Source organism: Siphateles boraxobius, unplaced genomic scaffold, assembly GCF_051911475.1.
Source record: "Siphateles boraxobius isolate OS27281-9 unplaced genomic scaffold, OSU_SipBor_1 8, whole genome shotgun sequence".
In the NCBI taxonomy this organism is placed as follows: domain Eukaryota; kingdom Metazoa; phylum Chordata; class Actinopteri; order Cypriniformes; family Leuciscidae; genus Siphateles; species Siphateles boraxobius.
This window is the reverse complement of record NW_027509208.1, coordinates 33243936-33271720: the sequence shown is the minus strand read 5'-3', so window position 1 is coordinate 33271720 and position 27785 is coordinate 33243936. Positions and strand designations below refer to the sequence as shown.

The 27785-nt window shown below is 40.0% G+C and overlaps 1 protein-coding gene across 26 annotated transcripts in view; it reads left to right on the top strand.

Moving 5' to 3' along the window:
- ptprk (protein tyrosine phosphatase receptor type K) overlaps positions 1-27785 on the top strand; it is a 238228-nt gene that overhangs the window by 207723 nt on the left and 2720 nt on the right. For 4 of the 26 annotated variants that reach the window (XM_077221123.1, XM_077221121.1, XM_077221140.1 and 1 more), the window contains 16 exons: positions 569-604; positions 5187-5198; positions 5356-5630; positions 7105-7192; positions 8135-8274; positions 8418-8435; positions 9677-9713; positions 10746-10843; positions 11975-12091; positions 14718-14872; positions 16355-16490; positions 18321-18470; positions 19027-19200; positions 24387-24518; positions 25431-25556; positions 26188-26351. In XM_077221123.1, the coding sequence (XP_077077238.1) occupies positions 569-604; positions 5187-5198; positions 5356-5630; positions 7105-7192; positions 8135-8274; positions 8418-8435; positions 9677-9713; positions 10746-10843; positions 11975-12091; positions 14718-14872; positions 16355-16490; positions 18321-18470; positions 19027-19200; positions 24387-24518; positions 25431-25556; positions 26188-26351 (1858 nt within the window). Of the gene's footprint in view, positions 1-568; positions 605-5186; positions 5199-5355; positions 5631-7104; positions 7193-8134; positions 8279-8417; positions 8436-9676; positions 9714-10745; positions 10844-11974; positions 12092-14717; positions 14873-16354; positions 16491-18320; positions 18471-19026; positions 19201-24386; positions 24519-25430; positions 25557-26187; positions 26352-27785 lie in introns of those variants that run through there. The other 22 variants (XM_077221133.1, XM_077221131.1, XM_077221139.1 and 19 more) reach the window with 16 other exon arrangements.

Genomic DNA, 27785 nt, shown 5'->3' with positions numbered 1-27785 from the left:
TGTGTGTTATAAAGTCAGAATTGTGAGATATAAAGTTGTTATTGCGAGAAAAAAATCAGAATTCCAAGTTTATTTCTCTCAATTCTGACTTTATAACACACAATTGCTACTTAATATCACGCTATTCTGACATTTTATATCTCGCAATTCTGACTTTATAACACACAATTGCGACTTTATATCACACAATTCTGAGAAATAAAGTCAGAATTGCTAGATGTAAACTCGCAATTGTGAGATAAAAAGTTGCGATTATCTTTTAAAATGTTTTGTGGCGGAAACAAGCTTCCAGATCTCTCTTGCCCAGCCCATCACAAGAGCATTTAATGCCATTACTGCACCCACTGCTCTGCATTACGCAAAAGTTTTTAAAGCATCCCGGTTCAGTTATTAGTTATGACTGGATGTTGTGTGACCGTGCACAATGCACCCACGTTTAACATGCACTTCTGTTGAATCGTGAGTAAAAACTCAAGCAGTGAGGCGTGTGATTTCAGTTTCTGAACATCCTCAGCCTCTGAGAATTGATTTTGTTTGATTTACGATAACTCTGCATGTTTCTCTGCAGTGCCTAATGATCCTCTCGTGCCGACAGCTGTATTAGGTGAGGACTGAATGTATCGTGTGCACATGTCTGTGACTGGATCACTGGAGTATTCAGTTCAACCTGTTTTATGGCTCAAAGACAACATGAAAACAAGACCCCGTTTACTTGCCTTGAACATGGCACTTTTTGGTCTTATTGTGCACAATTAAATTAGTAAATTAGGGGAAAACATAATATTTTGTCAAGATTTGTTAACTTCTGAATGACCTTTCTGCCAGCTTAACTAAAGAGGTTTGGGTGGGGACATTAATATTAACCAACAATATAATTGGCCAATCTAATTAAATCAAAATGAATAAAGTCAAACCCTGTCCTACATTAGTTTGAAATGTAATTTCATGTTGTCTTTCATTTGTCCATATTTCCAATTAGTTAAATACTTCAAGTCACGAGGTAAAGCTTGATTCAGGTTGTGTCTGCCTTCAGAGGAGAACTGAATTGAGCTGAGTACTCCTGCTGCACATAAAGACCTTCATTACCCAGCATGCATCACTCATGTACTGTAGCCCCTCACCATGATCCTGTTGTGTTACGTAGAATGGGGTTTCTCAATCATTTCCACGGGCAGCGCTGTGTCACACACTAAACACATGTGCCCAGTTCAGTCAATGGACTCTACTACTAACAAGTCACAACACAAGTGTTAAACAAAATCCAACATCTGGAGCACAGGGAGCCTGTAGGAACAGATAGAGAATTACAGTGTTTGAAGAATCCCAGAATCTTACAAATGTCTCTTGAGACGACTGTGTTGGAATGAAAATAATCAGTCACCTAAAGGATGACAATGTGCACACACACGTTTGCTAAATGAGGGCCAACTGATACAGGTGCTGGTCATATAATTAGAATATCATCAAAAAGTTGATTTATTTCAGTAATTCCATTCAAAAAGTGAAATTTGGATATTATATTCATTCATTACACACAGACTGATATATTTCAAATGTTTATTTCATTTAATTGTGATGATTAAAACTGACAACTAATGAAAATCCCAAATTCAATATCTCCGAAAATTAGAATATTACTTAAGACCAATACAAAAAAAAGGATTTTTAGAAATGTTGGCCAACTGAAAAGTATGAACATGAAAAGTGTGAGCGTGTACAGCACTCAATACTTAGTTGGGGCTCCTTTTGCCTGAATTACTGCAGCAATGCGGCGTGGCATGGAGTCAATCAGTCTGTGGCACTGCTCAGGTGTTATGAGAGCCCAGGTTGCTCTGATAGTGGCCTTCAGCTCTTCTGCATTGTTGGGTCCGGCGTATCGCATCTTCCTCTTCACAATACCCCATAGATTTTCTATAGGGTTAAGGTCAGGCGAGTTTGCTGGCCAATTAAGAACAGGGATACCATGGTCCTCAAACCAGGTACTGGTAGCTTTGGCACTGTGGGCAGGTGCCAAGACCTGTTGGAAAATGAAATCTGCATCTCCATAAAGTTGGTCAGCAGCAGGAATAAAGTGCTCTAAAACTTCCCGGTAGACGGCTGCGTTGTCCTTGGACCTCAGAAAACACAGTGGACCAACACCAGCAGATGACATGGCACCCCAAACCATCACTGACTGTGGAAACTTTATAAGGGACTTCCAGCAACGTGGATTCTGTGCCTCTCCTCTCTTACTCCAGACTCTGGGACCTTGATTTCCAAAGGAAATGCAAAATTTACTTTCATCAGAGAATATAACTTTGGACCACTCAGCAGCAGTCCAGTCCTTTTTGTCTTTAGCCCAGGTGAGACGCTTCTGACGCTGTGTCTTGTTCAAGAGTGACTTGACACAAGGAATGCGACAGCTGAAACCCATGTCTTGCAAACGTCTGTGGACTGTTCGTGAAGCACTGACACCAGCTGCAGTCCACTCTTTGTGAATCTCCCCCACATTTTTGAATGGGTTTTGTTTCACAATCCTCTCCAGGGTGCGGTTATCCCTTTTGCTTGTACACTTTTTTCTACCACATCTTTTCCTTCCCTTCGCCTCTCTGTTAATGTGCTTGGACACAAAGCTCTGTGAACAGCCAAGCCTCTTTAGCAATGACCTTTTGTGTCTTGCCCTCCTTGTGCAAGATGACAATGGTCGTCTTTTGGACAACTGTCAAGTCAGCTGTCTTCCCCATGATTGTGTAACCTACAGAACTCGACTGAGAGACCATTTAAAGGTCTTTGCCGGTGTTTTGAGTTAATTAGCTGATTAGAGTGTGGCACCAGGTGTCTTCAATATTGAACCTTTTCACAATATTTTAATTTTCTGAGATACTGATTTTGGGGTTTTCATTAGTTGTCAGTTATAATCATCAAAATTAAAAGGAAAGAACACTTGAAATATATCGGTCTGTTGTAATGAATGAAAATAATATCCAAATTTCACTTTTGAATAGAATTACTGAAATAAATCAACTTTTTGATGATATTCTAATTATATGACCAGCACCTGTAGATTGTGATGTTTTATATAAAGCTAGTTACAATTACTACAGATGAACCCAAATGCTACCCCTAAAATAAGACTTATTATTGTTTTAAGATATATATTTTATGAAAGCCAATGCCAGTTGATTTTTAACTCCAATTCCAATTGAGGCAGAGGGTTGGTTTTGTCAGATTCAGTTTAGTTTCAAAGTTTCACCAAACTAAAGTAAAGCCACACACCATATGATCTGATGGGTCACAGACAGCAGGGAGAACCAACATTAAACGCTACAAATATGATGCAACTTACCATGTCATCATGCATAGCTATGATGACAGGATAAATAAAGCTACATATGCGTCCAAACAAATGACAGTGTTTTGACTTCCGAATGCATGAAGCCATTGATATTCAAGAGATATTGTATACTCAAATCATATTCATGTTGACTTTTTCATGGTAATCGCTTGTGAAAAAGAAGAGCACTTAATTGTATTGAATGTGCACTTGTAGTGTACTTAAAAAAAAAGAAACCATAGTTGTGGATAATATAACATTAATGAAATGTCAAATAAACAGTTTCACTTTAAAGAACATTTTAAATAATTGTGTTTTAATAATCTTTCATCGTGTTTTATAGAAGTTCACTTATTTTGACGCGTCTAACATACTAAAGCACATGTAAGGGACAATTTTAACAAGTGGTTTTTTTTATGTTAGAGTTAAAATATTTAAAAAATAAAATTAAGTTTACTATAAATTCTTATCAGTACATTCAGCAGTAGTTTAAGCATATTTCAAAGACAATAGAAGTAATCATACATTTACATATTAAGATGTATTGAAGTGCTACTTCAAAAAATCACTCTTATTCTCAGCTAAATACATTTTATATGAATTTAAACTACACTATTGTTTCATTTAATTGTAAATAACATGCAATTAAGTCCCCCGAAAGCAGTTTGCACTTTCAATGCTGTAATGTTTTCAGACACTTAATTGGATGTTTTTTACAGTGAAAATTGAAATATTCTATTAAAGTAGTGTTTCAGTAAGAAGTACAGTACTCTTTTAAAAACATGTGTAAAGTGTACTTCTTTTTCACAAGGGATATTAATACATTTCCATTAATAGATTTACATAAATTAGACATTTTAAAGACTAATAGATGTTCAATGTAAATTCTGGAAGCAGAATCAGCTGGGAAACACTCTTCTGTATGTTTTACCTAAGCATCATTATTTATACACACACACACACACACACACACTCACTCTCTCTCTCTCTCTCTCTCTCTCTCTCTCTCTCTCTCTCTCACACACACACACACACTCTCTCTCTCTCTCTCTCTCTCTCTCTCTCACTGACACACACACACACACACACACACTCTCTCTCTCACTCTCTCTCTCTCCCTCTCTCTCTCTCACACGCACAGACCACATGCCATTATGAGTGTTCCCGGAGCTCGTAGGATGATGCCAAACCTAAACTGACAGCTTACAAGTAAAGCTAACATGAATCCAGTCATCTGGGTTAACAGTGTCATATGCAAAGAGGACAGAACAGGCTAGAAAGACTCTTTCTACAGCGGTGTGATGATGATGATGATGAAGATTAAAACGTCCCCTAAGGCCCGGGTCTGGCAGAGACAGTGCTGAAGTGTGAAGGACGACACTTCACCCAAACCAGCTGCGTCTCTCTGACGTCTGCGATGAAGAGAAGTTAAAAGCTGAGACCAGCTGATTATCAAAGTCTTCAGAAACCTTTAGACTGCAGTTGTGGCCAAAAGCTGCGGAGAATCAACACTAAAATGTGCACTAGTTTGTTACTAACATGGGTTACTTATAAATCATATCCTGTGGTTGCGATTCCTGTGAACAAATTCCGTTATATTCAGTTTGTGGTGATGTACATATGGATGCGGCTTCTGGATCTCCTCAAAAATTATAGCTAAAATGAAATGTGACGTAGATTGGAAAATATCCTCCGTGTGATGTTGAGAGTGGCTTTGTTTGCAACCCCCCCCCCCCCTCCCCCCCTCCTAGTGTCCTGTGTACATGTTAGTGTACATGTTCAGTCCATATCACACCATCAGCTGTACTACAGACCCGTGTGTTTGAGCTGACGCTGAACTAAACAACTCTTTTCTCTCCCGCTGCCCCATAAGTGCCTATCACTGGTAAGTGTGTGTGAAGAAACGCCTCTGTCCTGTGCAGAGTGCTCAACTCTGGGATTATATATGCATTTGTGAGGTTTTGCGTGTGTTTGTGGAGTCCTTTGAGCTCAGCATGTATAAAGGTGTGCATTGAACTAAAGATTTCCCGATGCCTCCTCAGACGAGAACCACACAGCGGCAGCGGAGAACAGCAGACTGTTGGATATCCCACGCTACCACTGCGAGGGCACGGAGTCGCCCTACCAGACCGGACAGCTCCACCCCGCCATACGGGTGGCAGACCTGCTGCAGCACATCAACCTGATGAAGACCTCCGACAGCTATGGCTTCAAGGAGGAGTATGAGGTTAGACTGGGAAGCGTTGGGGATGCTGAAACCACTGAGAAACACATCGCAAAGCTCCTAGCTTATGATGAAAAAGCAGTGCGTCGGAATGTGAGAGTGTGTCCTGTGTGTCTTATCTGCTCAGCTAGAGTTCATTGGAAAGGCGAAATAAAGACCCCAATATACTCACGCCGAAGTTCTTTTTCATTCTTCGCTTACGGGTAAAAAGACGTTTGAATTACCCTTTGCTGTTAGCGAACATCCCGTCACCGTTTAGATCAGCGGTTCTCAAACTTTGTCAGCGTGACCTTTGTGTAGGGTGCATTGCTTTAGGGCCCCCAGATAAAATTCATGACACAAACCTCAAACTTACACATTTATTTAAAGTAGAAGCATATTAAATTATACAATACTGGAACATCAATTCTGTTGGTTGGTGTTTGATTATACAATTTATGATAAATTCTATATTTCATAAAATAGAACAAATTGTCATGAAACTATTTTGACAGTTGAAACTGATACTTTCAGAAATGTTTGTTTTAGAAAAGTGCAATAAAACAAAACGACATTGACAGTGGCAATGTTTTTTTTTGTTTGTTTGTTTGTTTTTTATACTAGTGCCAACCAGCGACGATTATGCAGAAATGAAAAATGCCGAAGTTATGTTTTTAATGTGATGTGAACTTTAAAAGTGCCTTTAAAATAAAAACAATAGGAAATGGCCTTGAACATGGAAAGCAATAGAAATTAAATGAAATTTTTCGAAGTAAGCCCAGTTGAATTATATTTCCCCTCAAAGATAAATGTTTGGTGGTATATCTTGTCTGGTTTGAGAGGACTGTGGGACACAAGCAGGACAGAGTCCGTCTCTTCTCTAATATCTGTTTCCTCACAGTGTTCCAAAGCACTGGACGCTGATTGTAAAAGGATTGAACATATGTTCAAATATTTAATAACTTTAATGTAATGAACATTTAATTTACTTATATAATTAATTCAATTATTATTTTATTATTATTTAAATGAATTATTCAACTTTTGGTCTGATTTTGTTCAAAATGACGTCACACCAGTTCAATTTCACTTGAAGTATATCGGGGCCTTAAAGATTGTTTTCACACAGGTTTACTGAAACCCCCCCGTCTTCCATATTTCTGATAAATGGATTGCCCCACCCCAAACTATTTTAACAACCAAAAAAATTACACTTCACCTTTAACAAGAACTTTACCAAAAAATGCCTCCACCACAACCTTATACCCACACATGTTTTGCAGTCATTAGCTTGCTGGTTGCAGGCAAACAGTGCCGGCGGTTTATGAAACCACAATCGTATCAGTTGAGTTTTTGTGCCAGATGCAGCACAATTTCTTTTTTTGTTTCGACTGCTGAGACCGCCTAATGTTTCTGTAACTCTTTAGTAATGAAATGTATTTGTGTTTCCATACACATAGTGAAAATTCACACTACTGTGTGGTGCTGATGTTGTCAAACTTGATGAGAATTTGAGTAAATTTGGATATTCTTAGGATTTCCTTAAGCTTCTGTTGGCTGTGTTGTAACTCTTTCTCTGTCTCTCCAGAGCTTCTTTGAGGGCCAGTCTGCTTCATGGGATGCAGCAAAGAAAGAGCAAAATCGAACGAAGAATCGATATGGGAACATCATTGCATGTAAGAGTGTATGATATTCTCACTCAAGATCTGGCTGCATACACTCTTAAAAACAACGTTTTTCTTTAGGTCCATAGACAGTTTTGTAGTCATTAAAGAACCTTTTGAACTTTTGCTCTAGAAAACCAACATCCACTGGTGCTTTAAGGATGAACCTATCAAGAAAGAGTCATATTTCACCGCAGCATCTAAACAAAAGATTAAGACATTATATTGTGTACAAAGAAAATGAAACCTGTTTTTAGTCAAATTATTTTCAATTTAACCCCCCAATTCTCAGTACAATGACCTTTGTTAAAGTAGAGCTGTGCATTTAAGCTAGAAACTTACAAATATACAATATATTCTATATATAATATACTTATTTAATAAAAATAAATTAAATTGAATTAATTAATTAAAAAATAAATTTTGAAAAAAACTTGCTGTGCTTACTGTTCTAGACTAATAGACTTGTTACAGCACTTGTATACTGTTGCCCTCTTGCTGGTCTGATAGCTTCTATTTCTCTCCTCATTTGTAAGTCGCTTTGGATAAAAGCATCTGCTAAGTGATTAAATGTAAATGTAAAAACTGTTAATTGTGTCTGGACAACATGATTGTATTTTATTACTGTAGAATTACAAACAAACAAATTCTCAAGAGGTAAACATTTGGACGCTTTACAATAATGAGAAAATGTGCATAATCGCCATGCAGATTATGTCACCAAGCAAATAATCTTCTATATCATTTGTATTTCTCCCTATTGGTCTTGAGGTGAAATATGACCAGAACATGTTTTAATGAGGTTCACCCTGCAAGAACTTAAAATGGTTTCACTGAAGAGCCTTTATTTTTAAGAATGCATGTATGTTTAGTGAGCATAGCTCACAATCCACCAAACATACAGAAAGCACCTACAGTGTTTTTATCCTGACTTTGCTCTGTTTGGCGCTGTAGACGATCATTCTCGAGTGATCCTGCAGCCAATGGAAGACGACCCCTCGTCCGACTACATAAATGCCAACTACATTGATGTAAGTGGCGATGCCGCCTCCTCCTCCATTGGCGAACGTGTGAGAAACGTCTCTCCCTCCCTCGTATGTGAGGTCTTTTATGCATGCCTTTGTCTCAACTATACACAATTTATAGCTTTCTTTTCTTCCTTGTTGGAGGTGCTTGCTGACTCACTGACATTGTTGTGCTCTCTCTCACTCTTGTGCGGTTGATTTGGGGGCGGTAGATTTGGCTGTACAGGGATGTAAGTATCACTGTAGGGCACATTCAAACACCCTCTCTGTGTCACCCATCTATCAGCATGCGCCGCTCCTCTCTCTCTCTCTCTCTCTCCACACGACACACACTTCTGCTTCTCCTCATACTCTGTGCTCTTACGCTCTGCACGTGGATGCCATGCATGGTCACATCCCTGGCCTAGTTTTGGTTAACCCTCATGATTTTGGTGTTGTGTGTTTTCCTGGGAGGGAGGGAGGAGAGGGGGGTATGATGTCGGGTCTCCCTGCAGTGTGTGTTTGATTCTGTTTGAAATTGTGGTGCGTGTCGAGATTACAAGTGTTGATCTAACTTGAAAAACCTAACTATTAAAAACATAATTTAGTTCAAGGCTTGACATTAACACCCGCCACCCTGCCAAATGTGTGTGTTTCAGCAGTTGTGTGTAACGCAGTCACTCCTACTAGCCACTTTGGCGGGTTGAATTTTATATATAATATATACATTTTTCAATTGTTGTCGATTTAAAGGCATCTGAAATAATAAAGTGCAATATAATTTTTTCGATACATATCGATACTGAAATATCAGTATAGATGCACAATACCAGCTGCACTTTCTCTCTCTCTAATCTTCCCAACAGGGAGTTACACACAAACCCGTGTCCCTTTACTCTCTCGTTTCATTCGCTCCAGATGAATATTGTTGCTGTTACAGGTCTTGAATTTAGCATAGGATTGCGCATAATTTTACTCATTCTTGCAGATTTTGTGCTCAAAGTGCGGCACATAAAGCCGTCTCTCAGTGCTAAATTGAGTTCGTTTTCACTGCTTATTGAGTTTAAACAGTCCAATACACACAAAATAATGTCAATAATGCCGGTCTTGGAGAGTATTCACGTAAACACAGCCAGTTATGCTTTAAGTGAACGTAAACAGTTGAGAAAGAAAATGCATGTGTAACATTATAATGCATCCATGCGTCAGGTCTTAAAGTGACAGCAGCCTAATAAACCTGCAGTCAAATTATGAGATCATATAAAAAATATCTATATGGGTGTTTTTCCCCATGGTATCTTTGTAGAACGACTAGTACCTTTGGAAAACCACTAGCCACAGTGTCTGGTGAGCAACAAAGTTAATGTCAAGCCCTGGTAGCCCACTGTAAAAATGAATTAATCTCAGATAACTTGACTGTATTTGTTTGAATTTTTTGCTGCTTTCTTCTTTTAAAGTTGTAACTAAATCCTTGTTTGCGTTTCTCTTGCAGGGATACCAAAGGCCCAGCCATTACATTGCAACTCAAGGTAAATGAGAAATGTTAAAATACTGCTTTCTTTATCACCAAGAACAAAAACTGACAGGTGTTTAAATACAAGAACTGTACCGTGACAATCATTGTCGCAACATTTAGAAAGCGTTGCTTTCTGTTTTATCTGTGAACGTGTGTATGCTCTTAAATCCAAAACCATTTAGCAAATATCATTCTAACAATCTACTAGTATGTATGTATCTATGTAACAACAGATGAACAAACAGTCTAAAATGATATCTTCCAGATTACATGTACCATTGACAATACAAATCTGATATAACACAAATAAATTCTGCATTATACAGCGCCTAGCATAAGTGAACACACCCATGCTAAAGTTGACTAAAAAGAGGAATAAAAAATGATCTTTTGGAAATTGATCTTAATGCCTTAGTTTAAAGTTCCTGATAAAGTTCTATAGGTATGGCCTTTGGAATTAACATATCCCCACATCATCACATTCCCTTCACCATACCTATAGATTGGCATGGTGTTATGCTGGTTTGGTTATGCTGGTTTGATTTGCATTGAGAGATGATCTTATGGAAAGTGCCCCATGCCAATCTCTAGGTATGGTGAAGGGTATGTGATGATGTGGGGATATTTTAATTCCATAGGCCAAGTGAACTTTTTCAGGATGTTAAAAATAAAAATCTGCTGCCTCTATGGGAATTTAACATAGGGGTGTCCTGACTTGTGCAACCTGTATTTTAAGGAAGAACATTTATTTATTTACGATGCATTATTCATTCACAAATAAAATTGGTGTCCTTAAAGGTTGGATTTTTCCAAATTTTTTTAAAATTAAGGCATTAAGATCATTTCCAAAAGATGATTTTTTATTCCTCTTTTTAGTCAACTTTAGCATGGGTGTGTTCACTTATGCTAGGCATTGTATATCACAGCACATGGTATACAAAGACTTTAAATAGCATGTTTTCAGTGTGTCCAAATGTACATGACTGTAGTTTTAACAAAAGCCTAAATTTAAAGAAATAAAATCAAAGCTTTATGTTGCCCATAGGCCCGGTCCACGAGACAGTGTACGACTTCTGGAGGATGATCTGGCAGGAACAGTCGGCCTGTATCGTCATGGTAACCAACCTAGTGGAGGTGGGCCGGGTATGTCACTATACTGCCTGCTGAGGGGCCGTTTTGTGTTTTTGTGCTCTGTGATGTGACCTGAAGGCCCCAGCCTGCAAAAACCCTTTTGAAGAGTGAGCCAGCACTAGTAATCGAGAACACCAGATCATATTTCATCTGCTCAAAGTGAATCTCACAAAGCCTGTCAGTAACAGGTCATAATTCACCCCAAAATCAAAAGAAAGAAAACACTTGTTTTTGACACTTCTCAAAGGGTTGATGCATGTGTATGTACGTATGTATTTTGTATATTTTTGCATGTTGTGGTTGTTTTGTTAAATTATATCATCATGCACAAGTGAGTGCATATGAAATTATGTTAACACTTTTCAATAAGGTTCATTAGTTAACATTAGTTAACTACCTTAGTTAACATGAACTAAGAATGAACAATACTTCTGCAGCATTTATTAATCTTAGTTAATATTAATTTCAACATTTACTTATACAATATCAAAATCAATGTTGTATTTTTTAACATTAGTTAATTCAACATGAACAAACAATGAACACCTTTATTTTTATTAACTAACATTAACAAAGTTTAATAAATACTGTAACAAATGTATTGCTTATTGTTAGTTAATGCATTAATGAACCATTCATGTAAAGTGTTACCGAAATGATTTCACAGCAGTCATTGGCCCAGTTTTACTGACAGGGTTTAGATTAAGCCAGGATTAGGCTTTAGTTCAATTAGGACATTCAAGTGGCTTTTATAAACATGCCTTAGAAAAAAATATTATTTGTGTGCATCTTGAGACAAAACAATGGTACTGACATATTTTAAGATATGCTTTCAGTTAAAACAGCTCAAACATAAGTGTGGGTTTATGTAAAAAAAACAAATGGAGCAAATTATCATAGGACTGAACATGTCCAAGCGGGATTTAAGCTTTAACATATAAGAAATTAATAAATGTTACTGCTGTGAATCAAGATGCTTCTGTATTGCTTTGTATCGATCGATATGGTAACTGTATTGTTACAGTTACTATTAAAAAGTATTATTAAATGAATGTCTAACAGGTTGCGTTAGTGCATGTGATTTGTAGACGGTGCGTCTTTTTGTCCTGTATTCTACGTTTAATTGGTCTCGTCCTCCTGTAGGTGAAATGCTATAAGTACTGGCCAGATGATGCTGAAGTTTACGGAGATTTCAAAGTGACATTTGTGGAGGTGGAGCCGCTTGCAGAATACGTTGTCAGGACTTTTACTCTGGAGAGGGTGAGACTGAAATGTTTAATTTTCTCATTTAGGCATAGGCCATATACAGCAGCCCCACAAAGTATGTGGACACTTTTGAGCTCACAATTATAAATGTGTGCCTTCATTAGATTAAATGTCTGTGTCTACTTGTGTCAAACTCCACTTTTCTACATCATGTATGAAGTCTGAATGTGTTTGAATCAGCTGGTGATTATGTGAGGCAGACCAATAAAGAGCATTAAGAGGCAGACCCAGCCCTGGCTTTTCTCTGTCCGTCCGCTCCATTGCAGTTATACTTGCTCAGAATGCAAAGCCTGGACCTCAGACCAGCTCTTGTCTGTTACGGAGACCAGCAGAAGGTAAGGCTGTTTCCAAGCAGAGGTTGGCCCTCTACATGTGGCTACCTTCATTTTGCCTTCGAAGTGTTGACTTGCTGTGCCATTTCCCTCCTATGGACTGGATACGTGCGGAATTCTTGCTCCAGTAGAGTTCCCCTTATTAGACGAACCCTGTCGAGTTCCTCCATACCCTTCGGCAACGGATGTGGCAGAACGTCCGAAGCCAGGCCTATGACCCGTATGCACTGGTGTAACCTGTGTTAGGCTGGGTCCATTTGTTGAGATCCCTACGGCGATCCCATATGTGTATTCACGGCGTGGCCGTGTCTTCCCTCGGCAGAGCCTGCTCTGCCATCACTGTCTGCTGTAATAGGCTGGAGCCACCCCAGTGACATTCCATATGTTGTACTGCCCGGTCTTCCGGCCAGTCCATACGTGTACAGGAGGTGGCTTCCGCAGCGTATTCCTTTCCAACGAAAGAGAACGCTTTCCCAGTGGTCTTGTGGAACAGCGGGCCTGGCCTAAGCCCTGTCCCATCTCCACCTCAAATAATGAAGGCTTTTCAGAAGGCTTTTGTCTAAGCACTGGAAGGTGGCAGCACTAGTGGCGTTTTAATTGGAATCCCAATCAGTCGACACGTTGACTATGTCGTACGTGAGCGACTGAAAGTTACGTATGTAACCCTCGTTCCCTGAAGGAGGGAACGGAGCCGTAGTCCCGTCGGCACTATTGCTCGACCACCGCTGACTCTGGGCTCCGCTTGGCTCCTCAGCGAAAAACAACTGGTGCCTGCATCCACTTCCTTATTTATACCCGCGTCGCGGAGCGGAGTGTGAGATGCGGATCTCGCACGCTAATGACAGGCTCCCTGAGCGCAATCCCAATCAGCCGACACGTTGACTACGTCTCTGTTCCCTCCTTCAGGGAACGAGGGTTAAATACGTAACCGAGACATTATGACAGTCTGATTAAACATTAAGAGGCACAATTTTATTTATGAAAGTGTACAAATGAATTGTTCACATTTCATGCCCACTTTTATGTGATTCTCTACACCTGTGTGAACTTGAGAGGAGAACTGAGTTCACACTTCCTTTATGAAACTGTCATTTGGACCTTGGACCGTGTGGTACCCTATGAAGTCCATTATATGGAGAAAAACCCTAGAATGTTTTCATCAAAAACCTTAATTTCTTTTCGACTGAAGAAAGAAAGACATGGACATCTTAGATGACATGGGGATGAGTAAATTATCAGCAAAAGGTTGTTTTTTTTAAAGTGAACTACTCCTTTAACCCTCTGGTGCTATTCGAACAAAAATCATGGACACACTTGTATTGTTCATGGTCAAAAATTAGCGCATTGGAAATTAATGGGAGACAAATTTCATCTACTGGAATCATTTGTTAGTGCACCTAAACAAATTATTACTGAAAGCTCATTTTTTGAAAAACCTCAAATTTGGAGCACAGCTTTATTAGATTTATGGCTTTGATTTTCTCACAGGTTTAGAGTAAAACGTATAAAAATGTAATGGTATTTTGAATGGTAAATGGTGCATTTTTCATAACAATAAATAAAAAATGTAAAGTTCCCTTTTTTAAACTATTTTCACTCCAGCAATAATCTGCCAACTGTCGTCTTCGAAAATAGACCAAACTAAAGTCTGTGCTCTAAAAGCATTAAAGATTTACGACCGTTTAAGTTGAAAAATTTTATTTTCAGGTCTATGCTCAAAAAGTGAACAAATGGATTGTAACTACTGCATAAATCCACTAAAAATACACAATATTAATTAAAAAACATTAGCGAACTAAAATACAGTACAATAATTTAATTTAAATTAAAAAAAATTTGACCAGAGGGTTAAACTCATCTGCATTGAGTGCCACGCCCACACCTCAACATCCAATCAACATGCATAGAATCAAGTCGCTGCCCTACAATTTTTATTTTTTGATAATCTGTTAAACTTGGATGTATGACACAATACGGAAGAAAAGATCTATCTACTTGCATTTTTACTTTTTTTACAACTTTAAAGTTTACAACTTTAGCGACATGATCCTATAACCAGAAACATCCACAACAGACTTCATCTTCAACACTACATTTGATGTTATAGCAGAAAGGCTTTGCTTGTGCGTCTTTCTTTACACTTGCCTCGATGTATTGTCATTAGTGTGACTGAAGTGTCGAGATACTTCTTGGGGCCAGTGGAATTGCTGAATGACGATAAATTGACTTGATATATTTGAATATAATTTTTTCAATGTTTTGTGTGTGTTTTTCCCTTAACTTCACAGAGGGGTTTTAATGAGGTGCGAGAGGTGAAGCAGTTCCATTTCACCGGCTGGCCCGATCATGGAGTCCCGTATCACGCCACAGGACTGCTGTCATTCATCCGACGAGTCAAGATGTCCAACCCTCCCACCGCTGGGCCCATCGTGGTCCACTGCAGGTACTGCAACAGAAAGCCTTTGTGCTGTAAACCTGGAGCTCAAGTGAACATGCGTGCTAAAGATCAGTGGCTAACGGTCATTTGCACTAAACGACGGTGGTGTGTGAATAGAACCAAAATTAATAAAAGTGGGCTTGGAAAGTCATAGCTTTTGTGAAATGTGTTCTGTCAAATTTACCAGCCTTTAACAGCTTTCAGGTGTAAAAGTGGCTAATCAAACGTCATAATGCCTCTGTTCTAATTTGAAGACAGGAAGGTGAGTGCAGAACTCATCCTATTTTAATGAACAATACAGCATCAGAAAAGACTGATCCACAGTTTGACATTTTCTATCCTTTTCTATACATGGTTGTACTTGTCGTCTCGTCTCTCTGGTGGGATGTAGAACCAGTCCTGTGTTGTAGAGGAGAATGCATTGTCATTGGTTTATGACATCATTTCCTGTTCACACCATAACTCATCAACATATGCGAGGGGTCTTGTGGTCGGTTCTGTCACTTTGTCCCACTCACACATACATCTACCAGCGTCCACATCTGACACTGTTGGCCAGAATCACAGCAGCTCGGATGAATCTTTCTGCCAGATGTGATAAATGGGCCCAAAACCATTTTACCATTTTGCATTACCACGTTGCCTGCTGTTCTTGCTCCAAGAACAGGATGTGGTCTCATCTGCATTGCTGCTTGCAACAACAACAAAAAATCCCATGATGCAACTTTCTTTTTCTTTTTCAACTTGTTAACAGTCTTTGATTGCTACTGTCTTTGTTCTCATGGCATTCTGTGTACATTTAGTCAAACGGCAAAAGTCTGAACGGTTTCAAACACAGATCATCCAGAGTTAATGCAGTAAAGATGGGCCATGATGGTTGATTAGTCACTAAACAACAAGTAGTTGAATAGTTGATGTTGACTGACACATCCAGATTTTTTTAACAGCAGTGCTGTAATTAGACCATTGCTGCGGTGTAATTGTCCTTACAATTTAGTGTTGTCAAAAGCACAAAAAGTCCATACAGAAACTGTACAAATGTGAAAATACCCGCCTGATAGATGGCTGATTTCACACACACACATCTGTTTTTTGTGCTCTGAAGAGCGTCACAGGTTTCGATTTCAATTGTAATTAAGAGTTTGTAGTTAGAATAAATAGCATTTATCAATTATTCCATGAAATATATGTAGTGCAAATGGTTGATATTTTACAATACTTTGTCACAAAGAAAATGAAGTAGGCCTAATCTAACTATCTAGATTGTATTTCAATGTATTTCACATTTATGAGGATGGATCCGCATCATTGTATTGTATTATACTTTGACCAAAAACATATCTCTGATGTCTGATGAAGAGTTTTGCATTTATAGCGGGCCGCTGCTCACACACACACTCTTCCTCACGTCTCTCTGCTGCTTGTTTGATCAGTGCTGAACCATTGTGAGACGGCTGATGGTTGTCTCCTCTGTTGTGTCCGTGTCAGTGCGGGAGCCGGGCGGACAGGATGTTACATCGTGATTGACATCATGCTGGACATGGCAGAGAGAGAGGGGGTGGTGGACATCTACAACTGCGTCAAAGCTCTGCGCTCCAGGCGAATCAACATGGTTCAGACTGAGGTATGTGGCCTTCTGAAGCACAAGCAGTGTTGCCGCTATTATTTTCTCCCCATTTTATGTGTTTTTAGGATGCCACTAGTTATAAGATTTGATATAATTAAATATAAGAAATAAAACTGACTTGAGAAACCTTCCCTGTAAGCTAAAAGTTTGGAATTACCGAATGTTTATCTCAAAGCAGCAGCCTTGTCTCAGTTGCTGAACATGCATATTAACTGGCCTCTATAAAGCAGCAGTGAAGAATCAAACCTCAGTCTTGACCACTAAGGGCCACTGTTGCATTTCTGCAGTTTTTACCAAAAAAAAAGTCATAATTTCTGCTAAGATGCATTTCATAGTTCTAACTCATATTTATTTTTTAAAAAGAGGCATAAGTAACACTTTACTTAAAACCTTCATGTATATTGTATTATTAAGGTATTCATAATGTATGTTATAATGCATCATATCTTTTTATAAATAATTGTAACCGATGTTAAAATGCATTATAATATTTACAGATTCCTCGTTACATCTGAAATCATTTGTTTATTATGTGTTTTAATGCATGATAACTGTGGTAATTAATGCATTAAAAATACTGTTATAATGCATTATATATATATAAAGGCTTATATAAAGGCTTTAAGTAAAGGTATCTTTTTTTATTGCTTTATGCAAATATTGCAATTTTGCTACAGTGGGACTCGCACATTACTGCATCTTCTACATGTTAATTAAAGCAATGTGGTAGTTGCCCTAAAATTGCCCCAAAAATAGTGACAAAAAGAGATTTCCAGCCTTGGAAAATGGACATCCTCACCCTTTATTTAAGTATTATTAACGATTTATTTAGAGATTATGTAAGCATATTGTGTAGTTGTGCTTGGAATCGATTGTTTTAATTTTGTGATAATAACACAATGAAACATGACAAATTGTGCGACATAATTTTTGGACTGGCTGTTAAAGGGGAAATTGGCAACTATTTCAACTTAATAAAACCATTTAGAAATCATCTGGATGGTGAGATAACCTGTTCTGGTGAGAATGGTAACTTTACCTGCACCCCCCAGCGTTCCCAGGCGAAAAACCAACCTTGCAACATGGGGACTAACGTCCCGGTAAGTTGGAAATAGGAAGTCTTGTGAGAAGCGAGAACGAGCGAGAAACACGAACTGCTTTACGGCAATTCGACATTAACACACACGCCATATGATACTGTGTATGATGTATTACCCACCTCAGCAGACATAGCTCCACATGATAAAGTTGGCCGGCTCCGATAATAACAAATGCACATGAGCAGCGGTTGAAAGGGGGCGGAGGGTGCCACAAGTTTTTTTTACGATAGTGTTGTGAAATATTCGCCCCATAGCTGTATGGGGAGCTCGTTGAGACAATATGCGACAACAAAAATGAAAATCAGCGAAGAAATGGCTAGAGTTGCCTAATTCCCCTTTAAACAAACAATTTATGAACACATGCAAAAACAAGTGAGAGCCAACCAAATATTATTAATTGATTATGTTGTAGAAAAAATGTATGGTTTTTCCTTTCAGCTTTTTGGTTGTCTATGCCAGTGGTTCTCAACTCCAGTCCTCGGGACCCACTGCTCTGCACATTTTTTATGTCTCCTTATTTAACACACCTGATTCAGATCACCAGCTCGTTAGGAGAGACTCCTTGATCTTAGCTAAGTGTGTCAGATAAGAGAAACATAAAAAAATGTGTAGAGCAGTAGGTCCCGAGGACTGGAGTTGAGAACCACTGGTCTATGCCTTTTCTTTGCATAGAAAAATATAACCTGTAGCTGGCTCTCAAAATCTCTATAATCCCTCTGTCTCTCAGGAGCAGTACATCTTCATCCACGATGCCATCCTGGAGGCGTGTCTGTGTGGCGAGACGGCGATTCCTGTGTGCGAGTTCAAAGCTGCATACTACGACATGATCCGCATCGATTCCCAGAGCAATTCCTCTCACCTCAAAGATGAATTCCAGGTACATACAAGTGCTGTTTTTTATTATTTACTGCAGTGCTTCTGTACTGGCTTTACTTCTGGACCCGAATTTTACAAGAGGAGTTATTCCTAATGTATACAATGTTGTTATTCCCAACATTCACACAAAAATCAGTTTTACTACTACGAACTGCATACGCTCCAACAATATGCAGCATTATTTTGTGTTTGGTTTCTAAACACCTCTCTAAAATTGGTGATTTCATGTCCTTGGCAGTCAGAGCACAAAATACATTGTCCTCATTTCAACAAGTATATATGGTTGTATATTTTTAATCTTGTGCGGTTTTGTGATTAACTTTGAGGTTGAGATCATGTCATGCAACCTGTCTATGTTGGCATCTGGCTCATTTGACTAGTTTCTTCCAAATGACAGATGAATCTGTGCCTATATCTGTGCCAAAATCTGTGCCTTTAGAGTTTGATTGGACACACAGCCTTTGACTCAAACAACAAAAGCTCAGAATTGGACTCACCTGCAGTGAAAAGTCCCCTGCAGACCTGTGATCATGATGTGTCCACTGTGTCTTGTCCAGACGCTGAACTCAGTGACCCCTCAGCCTCAGCCTGAAGACTGTAGCATTGCACTCCTTCCTCGAAATCACGACAAGAACCGTTTCATGGACAACCTCCCGCCCGACCGCTGCCTGCCCTTCCTCATCACCATCGACGGAGAGAGCAGTAATTACATCAACGCAGCGCTCATGGATGTAAGTCTTCCAGAGACCTCGCTGTCTCTCTTCTCCTCGTCTCCTTTACGTTAGACACACACTCTGTTCCAAAACCTAGTGAGCCGCCGACGAGGCCAGCCAACAGGTACCCAGACAGCAACATACACTGTAAAAAATAATACACTAAATCTACACAATAAAATTGTGGCAACAGATTACAACCAATATTGTAAATCAAATTCAACAAAGAAGAATCGAGTTAGAATGAATCAAATTAATTCCTTAAAAGTCAACAATTTTAAAAAAATTAAATTTAAACAAAGATACCTGAATAACAGACAGACATCAGAAATGATTTAAGAACTCCTCATTTTTTATTGCCAATATTGAAGACATTTGATGATAGCAAGCAGAATCACTGAAGGAAAGAGAAACACAAGAACTACAACTGACTTCAGCCACAGCCTTAGATGAAATCAACTGAAAAGACATTAAATCTCTCTTATTACAAACCAGATAGACTTTATTTATGTTATTTGTCTACAGTTCTTTTTGACTGTGAGAATAATGTGAGAATGGCGACTCCATCCCAAGTCGGTTCAGCTGATTTGGGACCAGTTCGGGGACGCACAGATAGATCTGTTTGCCTCTCACGACTCGTCCCATTGCGACCTGTATTATTCCCTGACCGAGGGCACGCTCGGCACGGATGCACTGGCGCACAGCTGGCCGCGGGGCCGCAAATATGCATTCCCCCAGTGAGCCGCCTTGCGCAGATCTTGCGCAAGGTCAGGGAGGACGAGGAGCAGGTCATCCTGGTTGCCCCTTACTGGCCCAACCGGACCTGGTTCCCCGAACTAGTACTCCTCGCGACAGCACCTCCCTGGCCGATCCCTCTGAGGAAGAACCTTCTTTCTCAGGGACGGGGCACCCTATGGCACCCTCGTCCCGATCTCTGGAACCTCCACGTGTGGCTCCTCGACGGGACGAGGCAGGTTTGAGTACCCTACCACCAGCGGTGGTGGCTACCATCACTTCCGCTAGGGCGTCGTCCACGAGACACGTCTATGCGTTGAAGTGGAACCTCTTCGTCAGCTGGTGCTCTTCTCACCGAGAAGACCTCCGGAGATGCTCGATCAGCGTTGTGCTTTCCTTCCTTCAACAGGGGCTGGAGCGAAGGCTGTCTCCCTCCACCCTGAAGGTCTATGTTGCTGCTATTGCCGCACACCATGACCTCATCGAAGGTAAGTCGGTGGGGAAGCACGACCTGGTCATCAGGTTCCTGAGAGGAGCGAGGAGACTAAATCCGCCTCGCCCTCCTCTCGTTCCCTCTTGGGACCTCTCAGTGGTTCTAACTGCCCTGAAGAGTGCTCCATTTGAGCCCCTGCAATCAGTCGAGCTTAAATTCCTGTCTATGATGACAGCGCTCCTGGTTGCACTGGCCTCCATCAAGAGGGTAGGGGACCTGCATGCATTCTCCGTTGACTAAGCGTGCCTGGAATTCGGGCCGGCTTACTCTCACGTGATCCTGAGACCCCGGCCTGGATATGTGCCCAAGGTTCCTACCACTCCCTTCCGGGACCAGGTGGTGAACCTGCAAGCGCTGCCCCCGGAGGAGGCAGACCCAGCCTTGGCACTGCTCTGTCCAGTACGCGCTCTGCAGAGCTGCAGGCTGGGCGACACCTAACACATTCGCCAGATTCTACAATCTCCGAGTGGAGCCAGTGTCCTCTCATGTACTCGCTTCGCCCAGCTAGTACTGGACCCGCTCAGGTGTCTTCGCTTGCTCGCCATTACACTCCTCGGACTGGATACGTGCGATATTCTCCTCAGGTGAGCTTCCCCGATAGCCCTGAGTTCCTCCAGCCCTCCTGACGTTGGCGCCAGTGTCTATTGCCTGCGCGTCGGCTAGGTTCCTCCCGTGTGCATGGTCCCTCCCCTGAGCGACCCCCACATGTGTATTTCCACTGTAAGCCTCTCTGAGCATGTGTCTTTCCCTTGGCAAGCCACCTTGCCACCCCTGGGGTTGAAATATTCCACCTGCGGATGGATACCCCAGTGTTCTCCATATGTTTCCTTCGGGTCACATGTGTATTCAACCTCTGGGTTGGCATTAATTGCATACTTCCCCTAGCTTGGGATATGCTTCCCAGTGTACCTTGGTATTCCTGTGATAAATGGAGTCCTTCGTCCAGTCTACGACAGGGATCTCAATTTACGCAGGGCACTGGAAGACAGCTGAGAAGGTGGCGTGATTAGACTGGTAACCCCATTCGTCGCCATCCGACGTAACTCGGAGTGACAACAAAAGGGAACGTCTTTGGTTACGTATGTAACCCTCGTTCCCTGAGTAGGGAACGGAGACGTTACGTCTTCCTGCCACTTTCCGCTATACCGCGGGGATCGCCTGACCTCAGTCTTGGCTCCTCAGCGAAGAAACATATCTGCATGTTGCTGGCGTCCTCCTTTTATACCCACGAGGTAAGGCGGAGATACGCTATGCAAATTCCGCAGACCCATGGCATTTCTTTGCCATTGGCTCGTTTTGTAATACTCGAAGTCGATAGGTGTTCTAAGCGAAACCCCATTCGTCGTCATCTGACGTAACGTCTCCGTTCCATACTCAGGGAACGAGGGTTACATACGTAACCAAAGACGTTTTTCAGTAACAATATTTTGTTGGCACAGATCAGACATTCTAAATTTTCTATTTTTAAATACACTGTATGTTTTTTTTTTAAATACACAGTCTGTCTTTTTAACATTTGTATTGACATCAAATAGTTACTTTTGGTCATTTATGAGATCAGTCAATAATTTTTCTCTACGACAAAACCACAAACTCGCATAAAAAGCAAAGAGTCAATCTGCCCAACTAAAGGAAACACTGATCAACATAATAGTGGACAAACATTTTCAATAAAACATCAACATTGAAACCTCTGTTAATTCTTAACAAGAGCTTCTGTAGATGAATGACAGAAATAAAGTCAGTCTGGTTAGTAATAAGAGAGATGTAATGTATTTTCAGTTGATTTCATCTCAGGCTGTAGTTTAAGTCACTTGAAATTCTCTTTTTTGTGTATCTCTTTTCTTCGTTGATTCTGCTCTTTTATCATCTGGTTACCATCTAAATTTTGCTTAATTTTTTGTGTGCTTTTGCAGTTACTCATTTTAAATGGTTGAATTTTAAGGAATTAATTTGATTAATTCTAACTCAATTAATTATTAATTGTATTAATAATTTTGCTTGTAATCTCTTTCCACAATTTTATTGAGTAGATATAGTGTATTATTTTTACGGTGTTGTATCGCCCCAGACCCGGGCCACATTTGGTACATGTGGATTCCACCCGTACTAGATGTGGGCCGGATCTGGGCCGACACTATGTTGCTATCTGGGTAGGCAGCTAAAATTTGCCGCATTCTAAGATGTCTAGCTTTAGTACACATTGCTTTTATCGGATCAGCCAGTTCAGTTAAAAAAATGGTGGATGTACTTTAGTACTTAAAAACGCATCGATAACAGTCCAGCGTATGTAAAATTAATTGTTTTACCCCAGTATTTGTGCTGTGGATTCTTAATGCTAATTAAAGTGTTGCGCTGTTGGCTTAGCAACATGCTAACATCGAACTCTATGGAGTTATAGTGCGCTACTAGACAGCAAGATCGCTCAGTGGATTTTGGAACGGAGCTACAGAAAGCTAGAGACAAATCCAGGTCGCAAGTGCTTTGAGTGGGACAGATGTTAGCGTGAGCCACTTTAAAACCTATTCCAGTTGAGCTATTTTGAGCGATCAGCGATACGATTATTTGTCTTGAATTAAGCTAATTAAGCTTTCAATTTTGTTTTTGCTTTCAATGAATTCTTCTTGATGGCTGTATGTGGTCCTAAATTTAACATTCTTTTTTTGGGGTTTCCAAAAATAATAGTCCTATTGTTTTTTGGTAACCTTATTGGAAAGGGAGAGGTAAGTGTAACTGTGAATCTCTTGCTTTAATTCTGTCATTTATTAAAAGACAAGTTGACTCAAATTCCAAACGGTCTGTCATGATTTCTCACCCGCAAGTCATTTTAAAACCTGGATGTTTCGTTTCTTTCTTTCTTTCTTTCTCTCTTTCTTTCTTTCTTTCTTTCTTTCTTTCTTTCTTTCTTTCTTTCTTTCTTTCTTTCTTTCTTTCTTTCTTTCTTTCTTTCTGTGGAACACAAATGGAGATGTTTTGCACAGTGTTTACTTCATACAGCAGAAGTAGTCGTTCATACCACACATACTTGTTCACACTTAAGACGACATGTTTGAATTGAACACTAGCACAAATGAGACTTGAGATACAACAAACCTGTTCTCAGCACACGAGTCGGATGAAGTGCTGCTAGTGTGTTTTGAGAGTCACTGCATGATTTCATTATATCCTGCCGACAGATTCTTCAGAATCTCTCCGTTTTTCTTCCACAGAAGGAAGAAAGTCAGACAGGTTTGGAATGACATGAGGGCGAGTTTCTGATCTGAGAATGCATTTCTGCAGTATTTAGATTGGTATGCATCCATCTCCTAGTGGTTCATGTGTCATTGATGTTTGCGTAATTGAAGCAACGAATCCGCTCGTATCTGTCTAATGTAGAGCACCGTCTTTCAATGTGCACAATGTTCTGTACATCTGAGAACGACGTTCATTCAGAGACGTCTTCACAGCCGATGACCTTTGACACTGGGAGATGGTGGTCTAACAGCCAGAATCAGCTAGTTTGACAGCTGAGCTCAAAAAGTTGTTATTTTAGAGGGTAATTTTAAATCGCTTCCTCGTACGCTTCACATACTCTTGGACTTTTTTTAACCAAGCCGTCAGAGGAATACCAGGTAATTTCTGATTCAGTTCTGCCTCTGTTAGACTGGATTTGTTTCGTGGCTTTAGTGGTATGTCAGCACTTTCCATTCAACCTCTCTATATTGGGTTTGCTACAGCATGCAAAGGAAAATGAATGCATTTAATCACTTACAGAGATATACATTTATCACACTGACACATCTACACACACACATATGAACCGACACACGTTTAAATCATTCTCTCATTTCTGAACGGTCACTGTGGTCCTTGCATGATCATACACATTCACACGTCGGCCAACTGAGAACAGTTCCATCTTCGTCTTGTTTGTGTGTAAGTGTCACAAAGCAGAGTACGTGTTTGCAGGAAGTACATTGTCCTCTATGTCATGCAGAGCTACAGACAGCCGGCCGCGTTCATCGTGACCCAGCATCCGCTACCCAACACCGTCAAGGACTTCTGGAGGCTGGTTTATGATTATGGATGCACCTCCATCGTCATGCTGAACGAGATCGATTTGGCTCAGGTGAGATTCAAGCTGAAGTGTCATTAAAATTTTGCATGAAGCGCAATGTTCATTTAAATTCCCCCTGTAGTCAATAATTTGATCCCTTAAAACTTATCTTTGATCACCAAAATGACATATTTAAACGTTTTTTCCTTGAAAAAAAAATTTCTTCATGCCTAAAAATATCTTGAATGTAACTCGACACCCTTGCCTCATTTAGTATACGCGGTTCTATGAATATGCAAATGAGCCCTGCCTCGACTCACTCACACAGCTCAGAGATCCACTCGTTGACGATCACACTTTGATCTGATTGGTTACAAGGTAGTTTGTGACGTCAGAAACACCAGCGATTTCAAACTGTGTTTTTGAGACTGTCTTTGGTTCACTGCAGTTCTAAGGAGAAAATACTCAGCAATGGAATTTACACATGGTTTGTCTTAAAGGATTTAAAAAGCACTACATAGACATAAACAACATTTAAAAGCTGGATTATCACCACAGGGGGACTTCAAAGAGGACCTATTATGTTGTTGCTTCTTTTACATAATTTCAATTGTCTTTAGTGTGTAATATTGCTGTTTGAGCATGAAAAAAAGAGAGTTATTCTCTATATAAAGGGGCGGGGCCTGATTGAGAGTGTGTTGAGTTCAAACATGCTCGAAGTGCTTGACCAATCACAACACACTGCTCCAGCCGACCAATCAGAGTACAGCGTGCTTTTCAGAAGGAGGGGCTTCATAGAGACAGGATGTAAACAGAGCATTACTGCAACAATGGAGAATATGGGGAAAATAATCAACATTCAAGCAGGAAAACCTCTTCTAGGAGAGACCAGAAACAACATCAAGAGTTTGCAAAAGGGCACAATAGATGACTGTAGTGTAAAAAGACTACTGTGTTTGATGACAGTGTAATGTGTGTGTACAGGGTTGTCCTCAGTACTGGCCGGAGGAGGGAATGCTGAGATACGGGCCTGTACAGGTGGACTGCATATCCAGCTCGATGGACTGCGACGTCATTAGTCGTCTCTTCAGGATATGCAACCTGACCAGAGTGAGTTTTTCACACATCTCTGAAGCTTTTAAGCCACAAAGTGCAGAGCCGCACATCTGTCTTGGTTAGACGTCCATCATTATATCTGACCCTGGACCACAAAACCAGTCACAAGGGATTGAGATATATACATCATCTGAAAGCTGAACAAATAAGCTCTCCATTGATGTATGGTTTGTTAGGATAGGACAATATTTGGTAAATCAAATATTTCAAATTTTCAATATTTTGAAAATCCGGAATCTGAGAGTGCAAAAAAATCTAAACATTGAGAAAATCGCCTTTAAAGTTGTTTATTTTTTGTACGTGATTTTGCCGCATTCACTCACACATTTTTTTTTAATATATATTTACGGTTGGAAATTTACTAAATATCTTCAGGGAACATGATCTTGAATTGATATCCTAATGATTTTTGGCATAAAAGAAAAATCGATAATGTTGACCCATACAGTGTACTGTTGGTTATTGCCACAAATATACCCCTGCGACTTGTGACTGTTTTTGTGGTCCAGGGTCACATTTTGACGTGTGTGTGTGTGTGTTTGTGTGTGTGTGTGTGTGTGTGTGTGTGTGTGTGTGTGTGTGTGTGTGTGTGTGTGTGTGTGTGTGTGTGTGTGTGTGTCTCAAGCCTCAGGAAGGTTACCTGATGGTCCGTCAGTTCCAGTACCTGGGATGGGCGGGGCATAGGGAAGTCCCCGCCTCCAAGCGCTCGTTCCTCAAACTGATCCTCCAGGTGGACAAATGGCAGGAGGAGTGTGAGGAAGGCGATGGACGCACTATTATACACTGCCTGTGAGTATAGATGTGCAGTGACCAGCTGTCAGTCACAACACAGGCACATAGCAGTTTGTGATGGTCATGGTATCAAATCTTCAAAATTCTTTGATACAGTTAAGTTAAAATAATTAGTACCTACAGGATTGCCATGAACAGACAGAAAGGCCCAGTCCCAATTCGCCTACTTATACTACGACCTAAAAGTATGTACTCTTTTTGTGAAGGAAAAAGTACATACTTTTGAGTGTGTAGCAAAAGAGTAGGCAAGCTTTGAGACATACTATCACGTCACCTTTAACGGACAGCTCTGTCTCGTGTTCCTGTCACCATAAACTGCCCTTTCAATCATCTAATCCAAGTTAAAATCCTCCATTCAATCTAATTTTATTTCCTACCAATTCAGAGAGCACGTTCATCTGCCAGTCGTGGGTCTTTCTTGCGGAGACTCTCCTCATGTGTTTGCAATTTGAATATAATGATGCATTTAAAAGTTAATGGCTAGACATATCTTTACAAAAGTTCATGCTGCTGCAGATGCAATGTAATGTAGACAATGTTGAATAAATACATTTTCGTCAGGTTAGATACTGATAATTAATCACTCAAACCCCTTTATCTAAATCTCTCTAAATAACCGGCGGACTCGCGCGTCCTCCATGTCTGTAGTTTTTTTAACACTTTTCACTCGTGTTTGTAGTTCTAACCGAATCCTCGTCCAACGCGTGATGGGTTGTGGGCAATATTAGCCGTTAGAGTGTGCATCGATCTGCACTTTCGGATTCTGACCGGAAATAGTAGACCATCCGGGTATCTTTGGAACACTCATTTCAACATACTATGATTTGGGACATACTAATTCTATTTTCGAATACTATTTAGGACGGATAGTATAACAATTGGGACTGGGCCAAAGTCTGCTCATAATTTCCACTAATATCTTGTCAATATTTCCTGTCACTATATTGTCTGTGAATGAATCTCATAATGCGCTCACGGATATGAGATTTACCCACACTAAACATCACATGAAGAACAAACTATGACTGGTCCTTTCTCATTTTTCAAAGCAGCTTTACAAAAAAAATTACTAAAGACTTAAATTCTTTACCATACTTTTCAAAAGAGCACTTATTACAGAAATAACATACTATGTTTGCGTGTGAATTAAAGGTTAAATGTTTCCGGACACTTAATTGCATGTTAATTGGAATTAAATGAAAATGTATTATAGTTTCAATATAATTAGCTGAACTTAAGAGTGCTTTTTGACTCACTTTATGTTAGCACAACTGTATATGCAATTTCTATGGAAACTTGCATATATTTTTTAATTCTGGAGTAGCAATTTCGTACATTTTAAATATATTAACTTTAAATGTAATATCAAATCCCACATTACAGTTAAAATCAATTATAATTACATGTGCTTTAGTATGTTAGTCTACACAT